Source organism: Chlamydotis macqueenii, chromosome 2 (genome assembly GCF_036417535.1).
Source record: "Chlamydotis macqueenii isolate bChlMac1 chromosome 2, bChlMac1.mat, whole genome shotgun sequence".
Classification (NCBI taxonomy): Eukaryota; Metazoa; Chordata; class Aves; order Otidiformes; family Otididae; genus Chlamydotis; species Chlamydotis macqueenii.
In genome coordinates, this window is record NC_141557.1 from 45,148,897 (window position 1) to 45,165,218 (window position 16,322).

The 16,322-nt window shown below is 42.8% G+C and overlaps 1 protein-coding gene across 1 annotated transcript in view; it reads left to right on the top strand.

Moving 5' to 3' along the window:
* Positions 1 to 3,152: 3,152 nt before the first annotated feature.
* SH3BP5 (SH3 domain binding protein 5) overlaps positions 3,153 to 16,322 on the top strand; it is a 51,748-nt gene continuing 38,578 nt past the window's right edge. The window contains exons 1-3 of the mRNA XM_086742793.1: positions 3,153 to 3,284; positions 5,326 to 5,388; positions 15,665 to 15,793. Coding sequence (XP_086598919.1) covers positions 3,204 to 3,284; positions 5,326 to 5,388; positions 15,665 to 15,793 — 273 coding nt within the window. The 5' untranslated portion in view covers positions 3,153 to 3,203. The remainder of the gene's footprint in view (positions 3,285 to 5,325; positions 5,389 to 15,664; positions 15,794 to 16,322) is intronic.

A 16,322-nucleotide genomic window follows, 5' to 3' on the forward strand; every position in this document is an offset into this window, starting at 1 on the left:
AGTGCTCTTGGCCAGAGCATCGCCCTCACCCACGAGTTTTAATGGTAAGGCTTGTACCCCAAATGCCTACTGTCATGTTGCAACACAGAGGTGTTGCCTGGTGCGATTAAATTGGTTGCTGGAGTAACTTGGATCACGGCCCTTCCTGCACCGGTACCTCTCCTTGCACTTTTTAGATGAGCCGTACCACCTCCAGCATACCTTGTGTCAAGCTGCAGCCCGGCCTGGCAGCTCTGGGCTAATTCTCCACTGCAGCCGCTCTGCAATCCCATTAGCGAAAGAGCAAGCCGTTTCTTCCTGCCTTAACGGCACAGTGCTTTGTTCAAGTATTGAATGCTTGGGACCAGAGTTTTGAAATATTGATACGGGAGAAAGCACAGACTGTCTCGAGTCGAGCCTGGTGCAGGCTTTACTCAGCCGCCTCGGCGCGTGTGGGACCTGCGGGGAAGCGAGAAGGTCAGTATGACTGGCTTTCTGGGGGTGGGGTGGGGTTGGGGAGGTGTCTGGCTTTTAACAGATCACGTAGGAGAGATTTGCTGGGATGAGATCACTCATGACTTGGCAAAAGTAATACGCAAATGCCATTGTCCGCAGTTGACTTCTTGCGCCTTATTGACTTCAGCTGAGCAGGGAGCCCCTGCCTGCGCGCTGTGCAGGATCGCTCCTCAGATACTCCCGGGGCTCTGCCACCCTTTGCATGTAACAGCGGTTTCGGCCAAAACTCACGGGGAATAGAAAAAACTGAGCGTGCAAAGGATATTATAGAATCTTTTATTGATCTTCATGTGTACTGAATGGTCTCCCTTTCCCTTTTCCATCAAATCTCTCCCTTAAGGGCAGTTTCCTGTTTATGCCTCAGTGATGACAAATGTATGACCTGTGCATTCTTCAGCAATTTTTCAAATATAAATCTTTCTGATATATTGATTTGACGTATAAAATGATCTCAATGGCCCTGGGGATCCGTGTGAGATTTTGGAGCCATGAGGAAAGGGCCCTGTGTATTCATTCCGTCTCTTGCACAGCGCAAAGCTCTGCAGGCAGATCTCCCAACATGCTAATTCCACCGCATGACTGAGGAGAGAAACAGCTTGCTCTGCCTTGATGGTAGCAGATTGATGAATTTGGCTAGAGGTCTTTTGAACTGTGACAATCACAGGGACTGTTGTGATGGCAATGGAAGAATAGAGTCCTCGCTCAGACACTGCAAATCCCTTGGGGAAAGCATGGTCTGCGCAGCAGCATTTCTGTACCCCAAGCAGCAGACAGTGCTTTGCGTGACATTGCTGTGGGTCAGACTGTGTAGGTTTTGGAGGAGCATGGCGTAGCTGCAGGAGCTGTTTTATTTAGCTTTGTTTTCTAGAAACGTAAGCAATAACAGCAGGATTGCCAGCATTAACTCTTATGTATGCTGCTTTTTGTTTTCTCTGCTCTTTCAGGATGCTGAGAACTTTGGACATTTGACCAGTGTGCTCTTGGCATGAGCCACAGGACACTGGGAATGAGAGACACCAGGGCCCTGGGAACCTCTGGCTGTGTGTACACGCTGAATTCCCTTAATGGACAGCAGTAAAACACTTGGCTTTGGCTGATTTGGGTTTTTTTTTTCCCATTTACATGATTTCTTTTGCTGTGAGAAATGAAGATGTTGCAAACAACCCATCTGCGTTTTTGCAACACCTCCTCTGTTCCTTGATTATTTTAGTTTGTTGGTGTCACTCTGCATGTCTATACTGTTTTCAAATGTTTGTGCCACTCTCCTCTTCCTCCCATCTTTTTTTTTTTTTTTCCTCAATTGCTTTACAGTGTTTGGAAGAGCCTGACTGCTTTTCTTTTGCCTCCTTCTTTTTACCTTAGGAACATGAATTTTTATCTTCTTGTGCATTGCTGAGATTTTTTTTTCATCTTCAGTCTCTCAAAGGAAGATTCTTCACCATGTCTAAGAATTCTAAGAATTGTTTTTTTCTTTCTTTTTTTTTTTTTCTTTTCAGGAGTTTTCTAACAGAAATGGGGTTAAACTGAAAGTGATACTTTTAAGGTGGAGATATATTCCTCATCTGTTTGAAATGACTTGTTACCCACTCAGAGGGAGTGAGGAAGCGGTTCAGCATGGTTGGTGTGATTTGAGGAAGGGCCTTGGCTCAGCCAGTTGCCACTTCTTGCCTTGTTTCTCCTACATGGTTGGCCGGGCCCATGTGCTTTGGTGGGACTATCTTATCTGCGTCTTGAGGAGGGAAAAGACAAAGCACAATATTTTTCTTTTTCAGTGATGAGGGAACATGCTGTTAATCTCTCTCTGGGGTAGAGAGAAAGAGAAAGTAATAGTTCAAAATTTTGTTTCTTCACTGAGGCCCGCAGAAGGGGTTTCAGCCATGCCCGAGGCCAGTGAGATGAAGAGGCACTCGGAGCCCATCCCTGCTGGCACCCTGCTAGTCAGAAGGGTTGCCCACTCTTTTCCCATTAGTGCTCAGGTGCCAGTTTGGGCACTGCCCCTGTGATTAAGGAGACTCTCATCTGAAGTGCTCTGGTAGGCAGGGGCCGTGCACGCACATAGCATCCGTGCTTCTCGCAAAAAGTTCCTTTTTACTGACAACAAAAGGACGTCTCCTTCATGTCTTTTGCTGCTGCATCCAGTAGGTACAATAGTTGCTTGCCTAGCTGCCACACAATAGAAATCTGTGTTTCATTTGAATTTTCAAGGTTGTTGAAAGTGCCTTTATTATCTCTTCCCTTTCTCTCCCCTTTTCTTCTCCACAGATGCATCCCCCCCCCGCCCCCCCCGCGCCCCAGCAGAGCCTGAAAAAGAGGAAAGAAGGGGGGGAAAGAAGAGGGAAAAAAAAAGCCACACAGGGTATTATTAGCATTTCCCTGCACCTGGAACTACTCGTGCGGGTTTCAGGCACTGCAGTTGCGTGCGCTTGGCCTGCCCGGCGGGGCGAGAACCGAGCCCGGCCAAACACCGGCCTGAACACACAAAAAAGGGGCGTTGCGCGGCGGGTGACAGGGAAGGAGGATTTAAAAAAAAGGAAACCCCGCAATTTCGCGCTCGTTTCCTCCTTGCGGTGCAAATGCAGAAAGAAGAGGGGGGCGCTCTTGGGGAAGGGGGGGAGGGGCTCGCCCCGGAGGCGGGGCCGGGCCGGGCCGGGGCGGCCGCGGAGCCGGAGCCGGTAGCGGTGGAGCGGGAGCCGCCGGCAGCCGCCGCCATGGAGCCGGGGGGCAGGCGCGGCCGCGCCGCCGAGGAGATCCCGCGGCCCGAGGAGGAGGAGGTGGATCCCCGCATCCAGGTGAGGGTCGCCGCGCTTTGCCGGCCTCTCCGGGAGAAGGGGAGGGCTTAATTTTGTAATTTATTTTAATCGTGTATATAATAATTGTTATCATTATTGCCTTCCCCGCCCCCTTATTTTTGCTTTATAATGCATATGTACATACATATATATATGCATACCTATATGTCCACACGCGCGTATATGTATATATGTATTTACCGGTGCCGGGCGGCGGTGCAGAGCAGCCCCCGGGTGCGGGAGAAGGGGCCCCGGGGCACCCCAACCCTTTGTTGGCCCCGGGCAGCGCTCCGTGTCAGGCGTCCGTCCTTCTCCTGCTGAAATCCCCCTCCCCTTCTGTTTTTTGGCCATGACAGCATGACCTTGCTGGTGAAACAGGGCTGATGCTCAGAAATTCGTAAATGGAGGGAAACATAGATTTTTTCTATGACTTATTTTAAAAAGCTTTGGTGGAAGATGGTGTTTCCTCTCTCCAAATGCCTCCTGAAATGCTTTCTATTCTTGCATGGTTTCTAAACAAAGCTTTTTCTCCCCAAAACCATGTCTTGACCAAATGCCTGGTGCAAACTTCAGCACGCTGTGGTCCCCGGAATGAAATGTATTTTTAGGTCTCTGCAGATTTATGGCTTTTGCCTCCGGCGTCGCTGGGACTGTTTGTCGTGAGCGCATATAAGCTTGTGTGTGCGTTGCTGAGAGGATGGATCCTTGGCGTAGGGCCCTCCTTGCTGTAATTGCCATTCTTTTCTCCATTGTGAGGGTTTCTCTTCTAGGGCTGAGCAGAGCAATTGCAAAATTCACGAAACATGGTTACACGGAGTGAGGCCCTCAGCCAAAAACTAGCCTGTTACTGCCCTGGTTTTGAGAAGCTGAGCCCCGTTAGTTCCTATTGATCTAATTTTGGCCTTAGGTTCTTCAGTTTGCATCATGTTTCCACATACCTGATTTGCACGTTGTTGGGGAAACTGTGTTTTTGTTGAGTTTTCTGTTTGGTTGGAAAAACAAGCTGCTGGGTCTGCCTCTGCGAGAGCCGTAATGTAGCCGTAATTAGGTAATTTCTGTATGAGTGTCTGTTTCAGAAAACATGGATATTCAAATATGTATTTTCCAAATCCTAGGAGCTGGAAATGAAATCTGACCTCTGAGGATAAGAGAACTAAACTGTTTGAATTAATTCCTTTCTGATTGTAACAAGAGTCATTCTTGTAATCTAGTGGGAAGGCACTCAAGTGACAATCAATTTACAGCATTTGGTTTATACAGCTAAACATTTCAAGGCAGATTCTGTTACACAGGTTGAAAATTAAATAATGACTGAGTTAGAGAACACGGCTGTTGAAATTGTAGGATCTCACGTGGAGTAACATGTTACTCAAATGAAGGAGGCTATTGGAGCCTGCTCCTGAGGGTTGCTTTTTGTGGTAAGAAAGTGATTAAGAATGAGCTTTGTTTTTACAGTAACTTAATTCATGCCAACACCGGCTCTAGTAAATATTTATTCAAGAGATTTAACACCTTTGTTTTTGCTGTTAAGAGATCAAAATGTTGGCACAAAGGCAGACTAAGTAAACATAATCATATGTCCCATTGACTGGTTGTGTTGCAGAATGGTTTGCCAGAATAAAATGTCTCTCGCGCTGCAAGAGATGTTTCTTATCAATGCTGTGCTTTCACTGTATGTCTCCTTTGATAGCACTAACTGTGCTAATCCTTTTGGGGAGGGGTGCGTGTATCTCACTGGAAACTAGCAGATACTGACTATATTGATTAACAGGACAGAACAGTACTATACCTTATGTTTATTTTTAATAGCAAGGAATAAGCCAGAACAGGAAATGTACTGCCTTAAAATAAAATTATAGAGCTTCTCTGATTATTTTTCTTGTAAGCAGAAAAATAGAAGACCAGTGGCAAAGTTACTCTAAATGTCTCAAGGTTTCCTCTTTTCACTGAATTTGTAAGCCAGAGTGGGGATGCTGAATGAGCCGTCTCAGGCACTTCCCCGATTTCTTAATATGTTTGACTTTTCTTTCTTTCTTTCTAGGGGGAGCTGGAAAAACTAAATCAATCTACAGATGATATCAATCGCAGAGAGACGGAGCTGGAGGTATAGAATTCATCCTGGCATTTTCATTTTGTGCAAGTTGGATTTTGTGAGCAACAGAACAGTATTTTTTAGGAGCTTCCCTCCTGAATTGTGCAATCCTGAGTGGTAATTTGGCAGCAAGAGTCTGGTGATGATTTTTTTTTCGAGGCATGAATTGAGCTAACAGCTGGAACAGAAAGGGAGAAGGTAGAGGGATGCTGACAGTGTAAAAACCCTCTGTGGAGAACCCCACACTGCCAAATCCTATTTTTAGATTTTGAAACTAAACTTAGACCAGTTCTGTTTTTACAAGTCACTGTTTTAGGTTTGTGTTCTTGTGATTGTGGACAGTGAAAGTTTATTTGGTTAAGAGGTCTTTGCCATACAATTACCTGCTAGGATCTCCTCCTTGGTGGCTTTTTTTTTTTTAGCTTGTTAGTTTTGCATTTTTTGTCACTACATTCTGAGTACAGAGGGTAATGAAGGAAAGTTGAAGGAAAAGACTTCCTAATTGGAAAAAGAGATTTTCTTGGACGCTTAAAAATCTAATAGAAAGTTCTGAAGAAGTTGTTTCTAGAGCCCCAAATTTGACCTTCAGCTGCTTGATAGTTATTCTGGAAGGCTCAGCATTATTGATCTAATAACAAATCAAAACAAAGGCTCAGCATTATTGATCTAATAACAAATCAAAACCAACTGTCCTACTCATACGTCTAGATTTTCTTTTCTTGACTACGAAGAAAGATGGTGGAGCCAGTGGAAGTGTAAGATAACTACACCGCTAAAGGAAAACCAGCATAAAATGCTGTTTTACACCCCAAATAATTTTGATAATATTAGAGTATTTTAAATATTGTATCAAAACATGCTGAGGTTGCAGTGGTGAACATACTTTAAAAGTACATCCATAGATTTCCGTTCTGCATTTTCGAAATATCAAAGTCTGTGTTGATTTGGTTTTTTTTTTTTTTGTTTGTTTGGTTGGTTTTTTTTCCTCTGTGTGTGTGTTTTTCATGAGATGAGTACCTGAAACATGGGATGGTTCCTGGTAGTATTTTAAAATATTGGAGTATCCACTGTGTGCGCTGAACAGAATATAGGGTTATGAACTTCTTTGGAAACAAAGCAGCCTTGTCATGTGGCTGTTTTCTCCCTGCTTGTTTGCATTTTCTGTGCTTTGTGGCATGCAGATCATGAATTCATTGGCAAATAAACTTAGTGGAATGGGAGCCTGTTTGTTATGCAAAATTAAACTATGTTTCAGCTGTGAAAACTCTACAATGTCACTAGCTTGATTTAAATTTTATGAGTGAACTTTAAAAATCAGTATGCTAGTCTGCAACAGTACCAATTAAATGGGCTTGAGGACTCTTTATATACATATATTGGAAAAAAAAAAATCACTGTGTATATCTTTCCAGTCTCCTTATTTCATGCTGAGATACTGAAATTGAAAGATGGTGCTATGGATAGTTGCCAGGATTTCATTTATCTTGTCATAACCTTGCACTGAGGACATATTATGAAGTAGATAGAATAGTAATAATAATGCAAATGCATACTCATGAAATAAGTCCCAGTGACTCAGGATGGGATTTTACTGCTTGATTAAAATAATTAATGTGTTTAAGTGTTTGTAGAGCCTGGAGACTTGTAGCTAGTGTGTGTGTGACACATGCTGAGCTCTAAAGGCCGAAAGGCTCCTGGATAAGTCATTGTAAATAAGAGAGCAGTGTTTCCCCATTAGCTTGGTCTTAGGTTGTTGCTTACTTTACCTTAGCCTGGGAAATACTAGGTGTCAGATAGTGCAGAGAATGATGATATGATGCTTCCTACCTCTACGTCATTAAGTGTTTACTGCAGATCTGTCTGTAGTACTTACTGTAAGCAGTGTTTGATGGAATTAAGTTCAAATATCATCCACAATGTGCTTTCATGAATGTTTCCTCTTCACTTTTCATCTGAAAATCTTACTGGATTGAAGCCAGTTTGTGGTATCAGGCAACTGCATAATTTTTAATCTGGAAAAATTTTCATTACTTTTGATCTGCTTAAATTTTGAGGACAAATGCAGTTGAATGATGTAAGCAAGGCTTCATTTATATATGTGTTGATAAAAGCATTTTAAATGACCTTAAGACCTTTCTAGAGGAGAGATACAAAATAAACCCCAACACTTGTGTTTAGAAGAAAATCCCTGCATTCATGCTCTGTGCAAGAAAATAAAGCTTTGCCAAGCAGCCTGGTAGGATAAATCCAGAGTTTGGAAGGGGGAGTTTAGAACTGGGATCATCCTGCTTTGAAGACCTCCAAAATCCTTGAAATGCTGCTGAAATCGTGGGCTTCTGGGAGAGCCATGCTGAATTTGTCTTTGAAGATTTGCTGTTTTGGCTGTTGTTAGCTGCTTTGGGTCCCTTTTGTTACCCCTTTTCAGTTTGTGGTGTTGCCTCCATTGCAAAATATTCCATTAGAAAAAAGATGTGGGGTTTGTTTTTTGTTTTTAAACCAGACAATGGAGTTATATTTATCCTATTTTTCTATTGTTATTTTCTTCCTCTTTTCAATATCTTATCATAGTTGGCTTTAATGGGAACAGACAGTTAGGGTTAGACTATTTATAGCACAAGATGCTGATTGCCAGCTCCCTGTAGCATTACTTTTTGGTCCATACGTTCCCACTGTTGAATTTTTTTCCTAGAATAATCTGGAAAAGCAATGGGAGTGTTTTGAGTAGAAGGTATATTTCTTTGAAGGAAGTTCAGAAAAAGACACCCATGTTTTTGTGGCTTGATGTACTCTCTGATAAGCAGGAAGAGTAACCTTGTGGCATCTAAGTACTGTGAATTTGTTCTGGGCTTCCTGTAGCTTTGCACAAGTCGCTCGAAATGGAACTGTTGACTGTCTCCAGTTCCTATTACCTGGAAAAAAAGGCTGTAGGTGTTGAATGCTTCTAAAACCCATGCTTTTGTTCTCTGTGTGCTTCAGGTCTACATCTGCAAAATGGTAGTAACAATGCTGCCTTATGTGATGGAAATGTTATGGGGCTGAATCAGTAGAGGCTTCTAGGATTTTGAGACTACACTCTTGTGGGGAAGCCACAGACATGTCCATGTTTGAAAGACATAGAAAATATGGGTATTTGCCGCTCACAGAGGTGATAAAATGGGGAATTCTGTTTTAAGCTTATCAGTTTGCTTTTTTTTTTTTTTTTTTAAAAAAAAAAGTTCTGCAGCCAAACTGCCCTGTGATCTGGTTTAAGTTCATGGTATGGCTTGAACAGATATGTTGAAGTTAGCTACATGTATTCTTTTACTTGATATAATTATTCATTTTTTGCTCTTTTGACCTATCCTGTTAAACCCTGGATAAATATCCTGACCTGATGATGCTCACAGCCTGTTCAGGACTTGTGGAGCTGTTAAAGGGCACCGAGTGGCTGGTAGTTATACGTTGCGTTAATGTATTGCCTGTTAATGAATCTTTGATTAGGCTTGATTTAAAATCCATAATGCTGCTCCTAGTAAGTGCAACACTGAGCGTTACTGACACAGCAAAAGGATGATAAGGGTCCTCTGAGGGATTTAACGCTTAGCTTTGCTAACATCCCTGTTTGTGTTTGAAGCGTCTGTTGAAGAGGTGGGGGAAACGTCTTGCAGCAGAGGCACAAGTATGTTTTGGCCAAATGCAAGTTAGAGTGGCGCCTTGCTATTTGTGCTTTTTTCCTGTTTATTGGAAATGCATCTGCAGCTGAACTGCCATCAGGAGTTGCAAATATACTTAACAAATGTGCGTGACTCGCCTGTTCAGCTACATCACACACGTCTTTGACTGGCTCCTGAAAGTACAATTCAGATACAACAAATTCACCCAGGGACCCTCTGGCAGCGTTGCGGGGAGGGAAAATCAGCACATTCCATTAAAATTACCACTGGAATCCCAGCTATCCCAAATGTGGTTTTTGTTAGAGAGAGTTTTTGTGTTGCTGGAGCTACAAGCTTGCCAATGTTTGTTAAGGGGAGACGACTGCACGTGAAAACTAGAGCTGGAGAGTGCTGCTTTCAGCCATGCTTACTGTAAGCAGAACCTGGTTAGGATCCTTCTTGTATGCTTGCCTAGATCCTCTAGTCCTGATCTGCAAGACTTTGTGTTACTTTTAGTCTTCATTTATCCTGAAGATCACCCTGGGCTGGTGTTGGATAGAGTCAAAGGAAAAGGGGTGTATCAGCTGTGGTGCTCTTTCACTTCTGAGCCTTGGCAGCATTTGAACACCTCTCAGGAGGGGAAGGGCTGTTTTATTTAGAGTTGTTCTTCTTACTTTCTCACTAAAATACTTGGGTTTGGGGTAAAGCTCAAGCTTTTGATCCTGTCACACACAAGAATTTTAAATAGACTTTTAAAAAAAATCCTTAATCTTTCAAGTTTTAGAACAATGGCCTGTCAGTGGCAGGAATCTCATTCTGAGCATGCCTGCTTGGCCTGGGGAAAGTTCTCTCTGTAGACTGCCACCTTATCGGCATCCCTGTGCAGCGTTTTCCGGTGTCCATAAAAGAGCACACAGATAAGGGAGAATCAGCTCAGTGGCTGATGTTCCTGGGTTTTTTTTGGAGTGTGATAGACACGCATGATGGATTTGCCCAGCACTAGCAGGACAAATCTTTCCATGTCTCTTGATAATTTACTTGTTTCCATAGGAAACGGCTCCTGCGTGTGGATTGCTTGTTGTTTTGCCTTCTGCTGTCATCCATGGATGAGTAAGGAAAGGCTCCTTCCTCTGCTGTGGCTCTGGAAAGATTCTGTCGCCCAAATGAGTCAAAGGGCTTTACTTGATTGATGTTCTTGAAGCAGAGATGGGTTTCTAGACTAAGGGAGGGAGGAAGGGTTAGGTTAGGCAGAGAAATCCTGTTTTGGAAGGAGCGCCCAGTGCCTTCCCCTACCTGCCTTCCTCTCATTTCTTCTAAGAGAACTAAAAATACCAGTGTATTTGTTGTCTCAGTCAGTAACTGTCTGCAAGCAGGAGGTTAGAGCAACTTCCAGGTACCAGTTTTTATTGTTCTTAGTTGGCAAATTAGTAGCTGTGTGGGGTGAAAAAAAAATACTTTCCCTTATGCTTAAAAAATGAGATGCTCCTTAACCCCTTCCTTGCACTTTTTCTTTAAAGTTTGGTAGTCAATCTGGTTTGCTTGAACTGCTCAGCCACCAAATAGATGTTAAAAATGCTATTAACCTATTTGATGCTCTGAAGTAGATTTCTGAGCACATGCACGTGCATCTATCTGGTGCAGATGTAATTGGGAAGCCTACCTGCTTTCACACTTGGATGTTGTTGACACTGATGCTATTTTAAGTTGAAAATGAGCTTTTCTACCAGTAGGTCTCTGTAGCAGAGGAAGGAAGGTATGGATACTGCCTGCCTCCTGGAAATAGATGAAGCCTGTATCTCAGTCAGCAATTTTGTTTCCCATGGACTTCTCAGACTGATTTAATGGGTTGTGAGAGGTTCTGCATGCCAAATTATCAGAAAGGTCATAGGACCACCTTTGTAAAAGAAATTTAGATGTGCTTGGTACTAAGATGCTTCATGCCCATACTTAATGTTGTTAAGTTCATTTTAAAAAGAAAATTGTTTGAAAATACATGCTTCATCTGATGGGCAGAAGTAGTTATCTGCCTGTGATCTGCCATCTAACACCAGCTCATCACCATCATTCATGAGAAAGGAAAACAAGCATGCTTTATTCTCCAACAGGTGCAGTGTAAGTGTAATATTGTATTTTAGTTTCTTCGCACATTTCAGAGTGGATCTCCAAAATACTGTATGGATGGCCTGTCGTTAAATGTGGTCCCTCTTTCAGTGCAGTAGCAGATAGCTGCCCAACAGCAAGTTATCGGAAACAAAGTCTGCGTTTAATAATGAACTGTTGCAGCAAAAGCATATATGGGGCAGAAGTCTGGCATGTTCCATAAAAACTATGCTTGTGAAATCTGTCATTTGGGAGAACAGTGCTAAGGATTTCCAGGAAGAAAGTGAAAGTTGATGAGAGTGAAGCTCTTGCAGCCCTAGAACAAGATGTTGGAAAGTAAACTGCAGTTGTTCACGTTGTGTACTAAGTACTGTGCCTGCTAGAGCATGTGCATGGCAAACACCTAGGTAGTGAGAGTCTAGGCACTGACCCTATAACTTAAGTGAGAAGTTTCCACTCCTGCTTTTCTCTCTTTTTTTTTTTTTCTTTTCTTATTGCACCTTGTGAAATGCATTGAGGGTAAACTATCTTAATTGGCTTTTGTCCAGCTTTTAAAAAGGTTTATCATCATGTCCTTTGAGCAAATAGGAGGGAGAAAACATTGGAAATGTTAGCCAGTCAGCTTTCAATATTGCCTTTCTGTTTGCAAAATCAGTAACGTGGTGTTCTTAAAAGTGGTCACAGAAGATTATGAGCGAGTAGAGGGGAAAATGTGCTTTTGAAATGTTGTCTGGGTGTTTGGGATGTCTTTTGTCAGTTGCATTGCTTCCGTTACACTTTGGTCTGTGTATGTATTCAGTGCAGTGAGGAGAAAAACAAACCCATGTGGTTTTTTTTCCAAAAAAATGCCAGAAATGGTGAGTGTGACTCACAGGGTTTGTACCTAAGGCTGCGTTCTTCTTTTTAGCAATAACTAGCATTCCTGCTGGGAAAGCATAATCTTTCAGGGAACTGAAATACAGAAACTAGGAATTGAGGACTGTGCTAGAAAAGCTGCGTGGCATACACTCGGCTGTCTCGGTTTTGCTCGCGGCAGCAAGTTGCAGGCGTTGTTGTCTTTTCCTTTCTCTGCTATCCGTGTGTGCTAGGTAAGGTCTGAACGAGGGAAGAGTTTGGCAGCTGAATAGCGGTGCTTGTAGGGAGGCACATCACACCAGAGGATTTGGTAAGTTGAAGGTGGTGTGGTTGTCTTCCTAACCCAGATGTAAGGCTTCCCTCATGCTGGGGACCATGGATGAATTGCACTGCTATGCTGTTCCTGAGCCTCTAAGTTTTAGACGCGAGTGTTCTTACAGAAAACACCATTAAGAGGATTTATAGCTTTGAACCACTTCACATGTGGGTCGAAGTGTCCCACTGACAGTAACACAGGAAGCCAGACATAAGAGCAGCGAATTAAATTGATTCCCAAGTTATTGCCTTGACCACAGGCCCATCCTTCCCGTGACCCACAGGTGCACTTTTCATGTCACATAAGTAGCAAGTGCTCCTGGTGCGATTGCCTTGGTGCTTCTGACCTCCCCAGTTTCACATAAAGAGTAAAAATAGCTGCTGCACCTGTACTTCTTATTTCAGCTCCCCCACAGGCACCTGCCAGGGGAATTTTGCACTGTCCCAAGCGTAATGACCTTTACAGATGCTCTGCTAGCGACATGCCGACATGCTGAGCCAATGCAGAGCGTGGCTCTGTGTTTGTGGGAGGGAGCTGTGCCTGTGTTGCCGTAGCTCCCAGATTGCAGCCGTGGTCGCTGAGACCGTGAGAGCTGAATTGGTGTAGATTGAGGAGGCTGGGTGGTGCGAATGCATTGGGTTGCTGCAGGAGCACACAGGGTGTAGATACACGATGTGGGATTGTTTGCTTTGTAGTGTAGTTGGGGCTAGAGGAGAAAGTGGTGCCTGTAGTGCAGGAGAGTGCGTGGGTTTGGCATTACACCTTCTCAGAGACCTCAGCATCTTGTTGCTGTGTCTGTAGGGGATGGCTGGAAACCTTTGGTAGGGGGACTGATCCCAGCAGAGCACGAGCATCTGCTTGTTCTCTTATGCAGAAGGTGGCGGAGCCTGCAGGCTTGTGTTCCTGACAGTCAGGAGCCTGAGAATAAATGTCGTTTAAAATAAGTAATTTGATAAATGGCACTGGTATAAAGTTCTGGAGTGTTTCGGTTTTCATTATTGTTCTACACTGGAAAAAATGAGGTTGGTCAGACCCAAATAAAGCTTCCAAATAGGAAGCAGGCATCTTTTGGGGAAAACAATAAACTGGAAGTTCACACCAGTTTATTCTTCAGCTGAAGCTCCCTATTCTGTGTAGCTAGCTGCTGTGTGAAGTGGGGCTGTGCTCATGGACAGATGTGTGCTTAACCGTTTGCGAGACCCGTGCCTCAGGTGCCAGTTACAGGGTTAGTTACAGTTCAGTCGTTTGTATGTGCTTCGTCTGAGTTGGTGGGAGACTAATGGGTACAGAAGTTGCTGTTAGTTTGAGTGCTCTGTCCTTGGTGTTTTTTGGTTTGTTTTTTTCTTTTTTTTTAAACTCCAGATGGAGACTAGTCCCCTTTTTCCTACTGGGTAAGAGTGTACATAATTATTACTTGCATAAATTTGGGGCAGATCTCTAAGCACAGATTTAGTGGTGATGGTTTCTTTGTTCCAAGTGCTTATCTTGCAAACAAACATTGGAACTGAATTTTTTTATGAATCACTGTATAGGGCTTTTTCTACTTAATGCATATACGTTTATGTTTAACTATTTGCCTTCCACAACTAGTATCCTAATATGCAACTTTCAGAAAGGAAATGAAAAAGAAACCTTCAGGATCACTCATTTAGAAATGAGGTTTTAATTTTGTTCATGCACTTGTAGGAAAATTTTTTTGGTTAAATATTCTTCAGTACTTAACGTTTTTCTTGCAATGTAGTCATCATGCTTGCAGTCTTATTTCAGTTACTTGTGAAACTCATTTTGAGCAGTGAACCGTGTATCGTCCAGTACTTTAATTGGAAATATTCAAAGTCTTCGTGCTGAGGAAATCATTGGCTCGATACATATTGTTTGAATGATACATATCAGGCTTTCACTAAAAAATGAAATTATTGACTGGATTTGAGTTAATAAAATAATACGTTAATGTGCATTTAATTCTCCATTTTGACCTTGTTACCCATTTGAATACTTCCTTAGAATAAATTAGAGTACCTTAAGAATCTAAAGCTATTTGCATTAGACTAAAATATTACTGATACTAGTTAAGGTTTTAGATAACACTAAAAAGGAAGCAAAGAAGCTTTTACTGAAGTATGTTGCTTTTTCTGTAAAAACTAATTTATTATTGTCATTTTTTCCACTTCTGAGAGCATAGTGGTAGCTTCCAATATATTTTAATTCTTCCAATGAATAAACAGTTGTGCATTCTAGAAATCCTCAACAGTAATGACAAAAAATAAGAGCACTTCTTCAAGGCAGCTGCTTCCTGATAATCAACATGTCACTCCAGCAGTCTGTATAAATCCTGCTCTCTAATTAGAATTACAAGGCTTGTCAAGAGCTCAGATGGCCCTTCCTCTTCGTCTCCTTAAATACTGGGCCAGGTCCCAGCCTGAATTTGCATCTCTCTGTAATAATTCCGTTGATTTAGAGTCTATGTTGGATGCTGAGATTGAAATCAGAATCACTTTGCTTAAAGGTATGGAAATTTCAGTGAAACAGAGAAAATATTTTAATTGCTTCAGCTAGTCATGTAAGGAGGGTAACTCATCCAGTTTGGAAGTAGCTGGCATTTACTTTTCTTAAAGGTAGTAAGTAATAACTATAAAATAGAAAGTAGCCATCCTTACCTACTGATACAAAGCGTAGCTGAACAGATGGGCTTTTAAGGCAGGAAGTCTTGCCGTGAGGACCTGGAAGCTTTTTGCTGCTAATGAAGTAAGTAAGGTGTGTTTATAAAAGGAAAGAGGACCTGTCTTGAAAATACACCATGTGGGAAGTGTCCAGTTCTTCCTGCAGAAAGCAGATCCTGTCCATCCTCGTTTGCATGGTGAAATGATGTGTCTGGGGGAGAACAGTACTAGAGGGGTGACATGCTAAGGTTTAGGAGATGCTGATTCCAGCTGATTTGCCAGCCTGCTGTGGGGATTTGGCCTGCCTGCTAGCCCCATTCTAGTGTTGTCTAGGTGAAATATCTTTGCCATTGGACTCCATCACAGAACTTGTTATGCTGGTGTTTGCCTCCTCACCGAGCGAGTAATTTACAGGCTATTCTTCTCTGAGAAACCCTGCTGGGGGTGACATCTAGCATAGGCTCTTGCAAACTTTGTATAAAAGCTGTCTCTGAAAGGCAGAGATTTGATGTCCAGGATGCTAGCTTTTGGAAGTGGTTCTGGGTACCTGTTATTACCCCTACTGACGAATTCTGGCTTAGTCCAAATGACAACAACTGTTTTGCGTGTGTCAGCTCCTGTGTGAATCTAAAGAGTGACCTGAAAGCAGGAGCAAACAGGTAGGAATCAATTGTAAAGCTCTAACCTGTCTTTGTCCTTTCTTTCCTTTCTGCAACATCTTGAAGGATGCACGCCAGAAGTTCCGCTCTGTGCTGGTTGAAGCAACAGTAAAACTGGATGAACTGGTAAAGAAGATTGGAAAAGCTGTAGAAGACTCTAAACCTTACTGGGAAGCTCGGAGGGTGGCCAGGCAGGTGAGAACTTTCTGCCGTATAAGCTCATGCTAGTAGTTGGAGAACACATACTGATTGCATTGCTTTGTTGCTATTAATAACATTTTAAGCATATGCACTTGGCTGACGCTGGTCTGTGTCTTGAGTTGCGCGTCAGCCATGTGAATCGATGGCAAAAATGTGCTGCTTCACACCACAGCTGCACATCTTCAGTCCAGGAACAGCTACAGGAGAAACAAATGATCAATAGCAAAAGACTAGTTCTGTTCTCCTCTCATTATCAATGGCCTTTCAGAGCCCTGCTCTTCCCTATCAGTAGTTGTAATTATTTGAAAATACACAAAGTCTACACTGTATCTGCTTTTTCTTCTTAAAACAAAATGCACACTGTTAAATGGCTGCAACTAGAAGCTGCTGGGAAAGGGGCTAGAGTGGGGCAGACTTTGGGAAACCTGCAGGGTTTAGTGCTGATTAGGTTGTGCTGAAGCAGGAGTGTGCTAAACGTGGCTCTAAAGCGTGTCAGTTTGGGGAGAAACTGAACTCTGCTTTC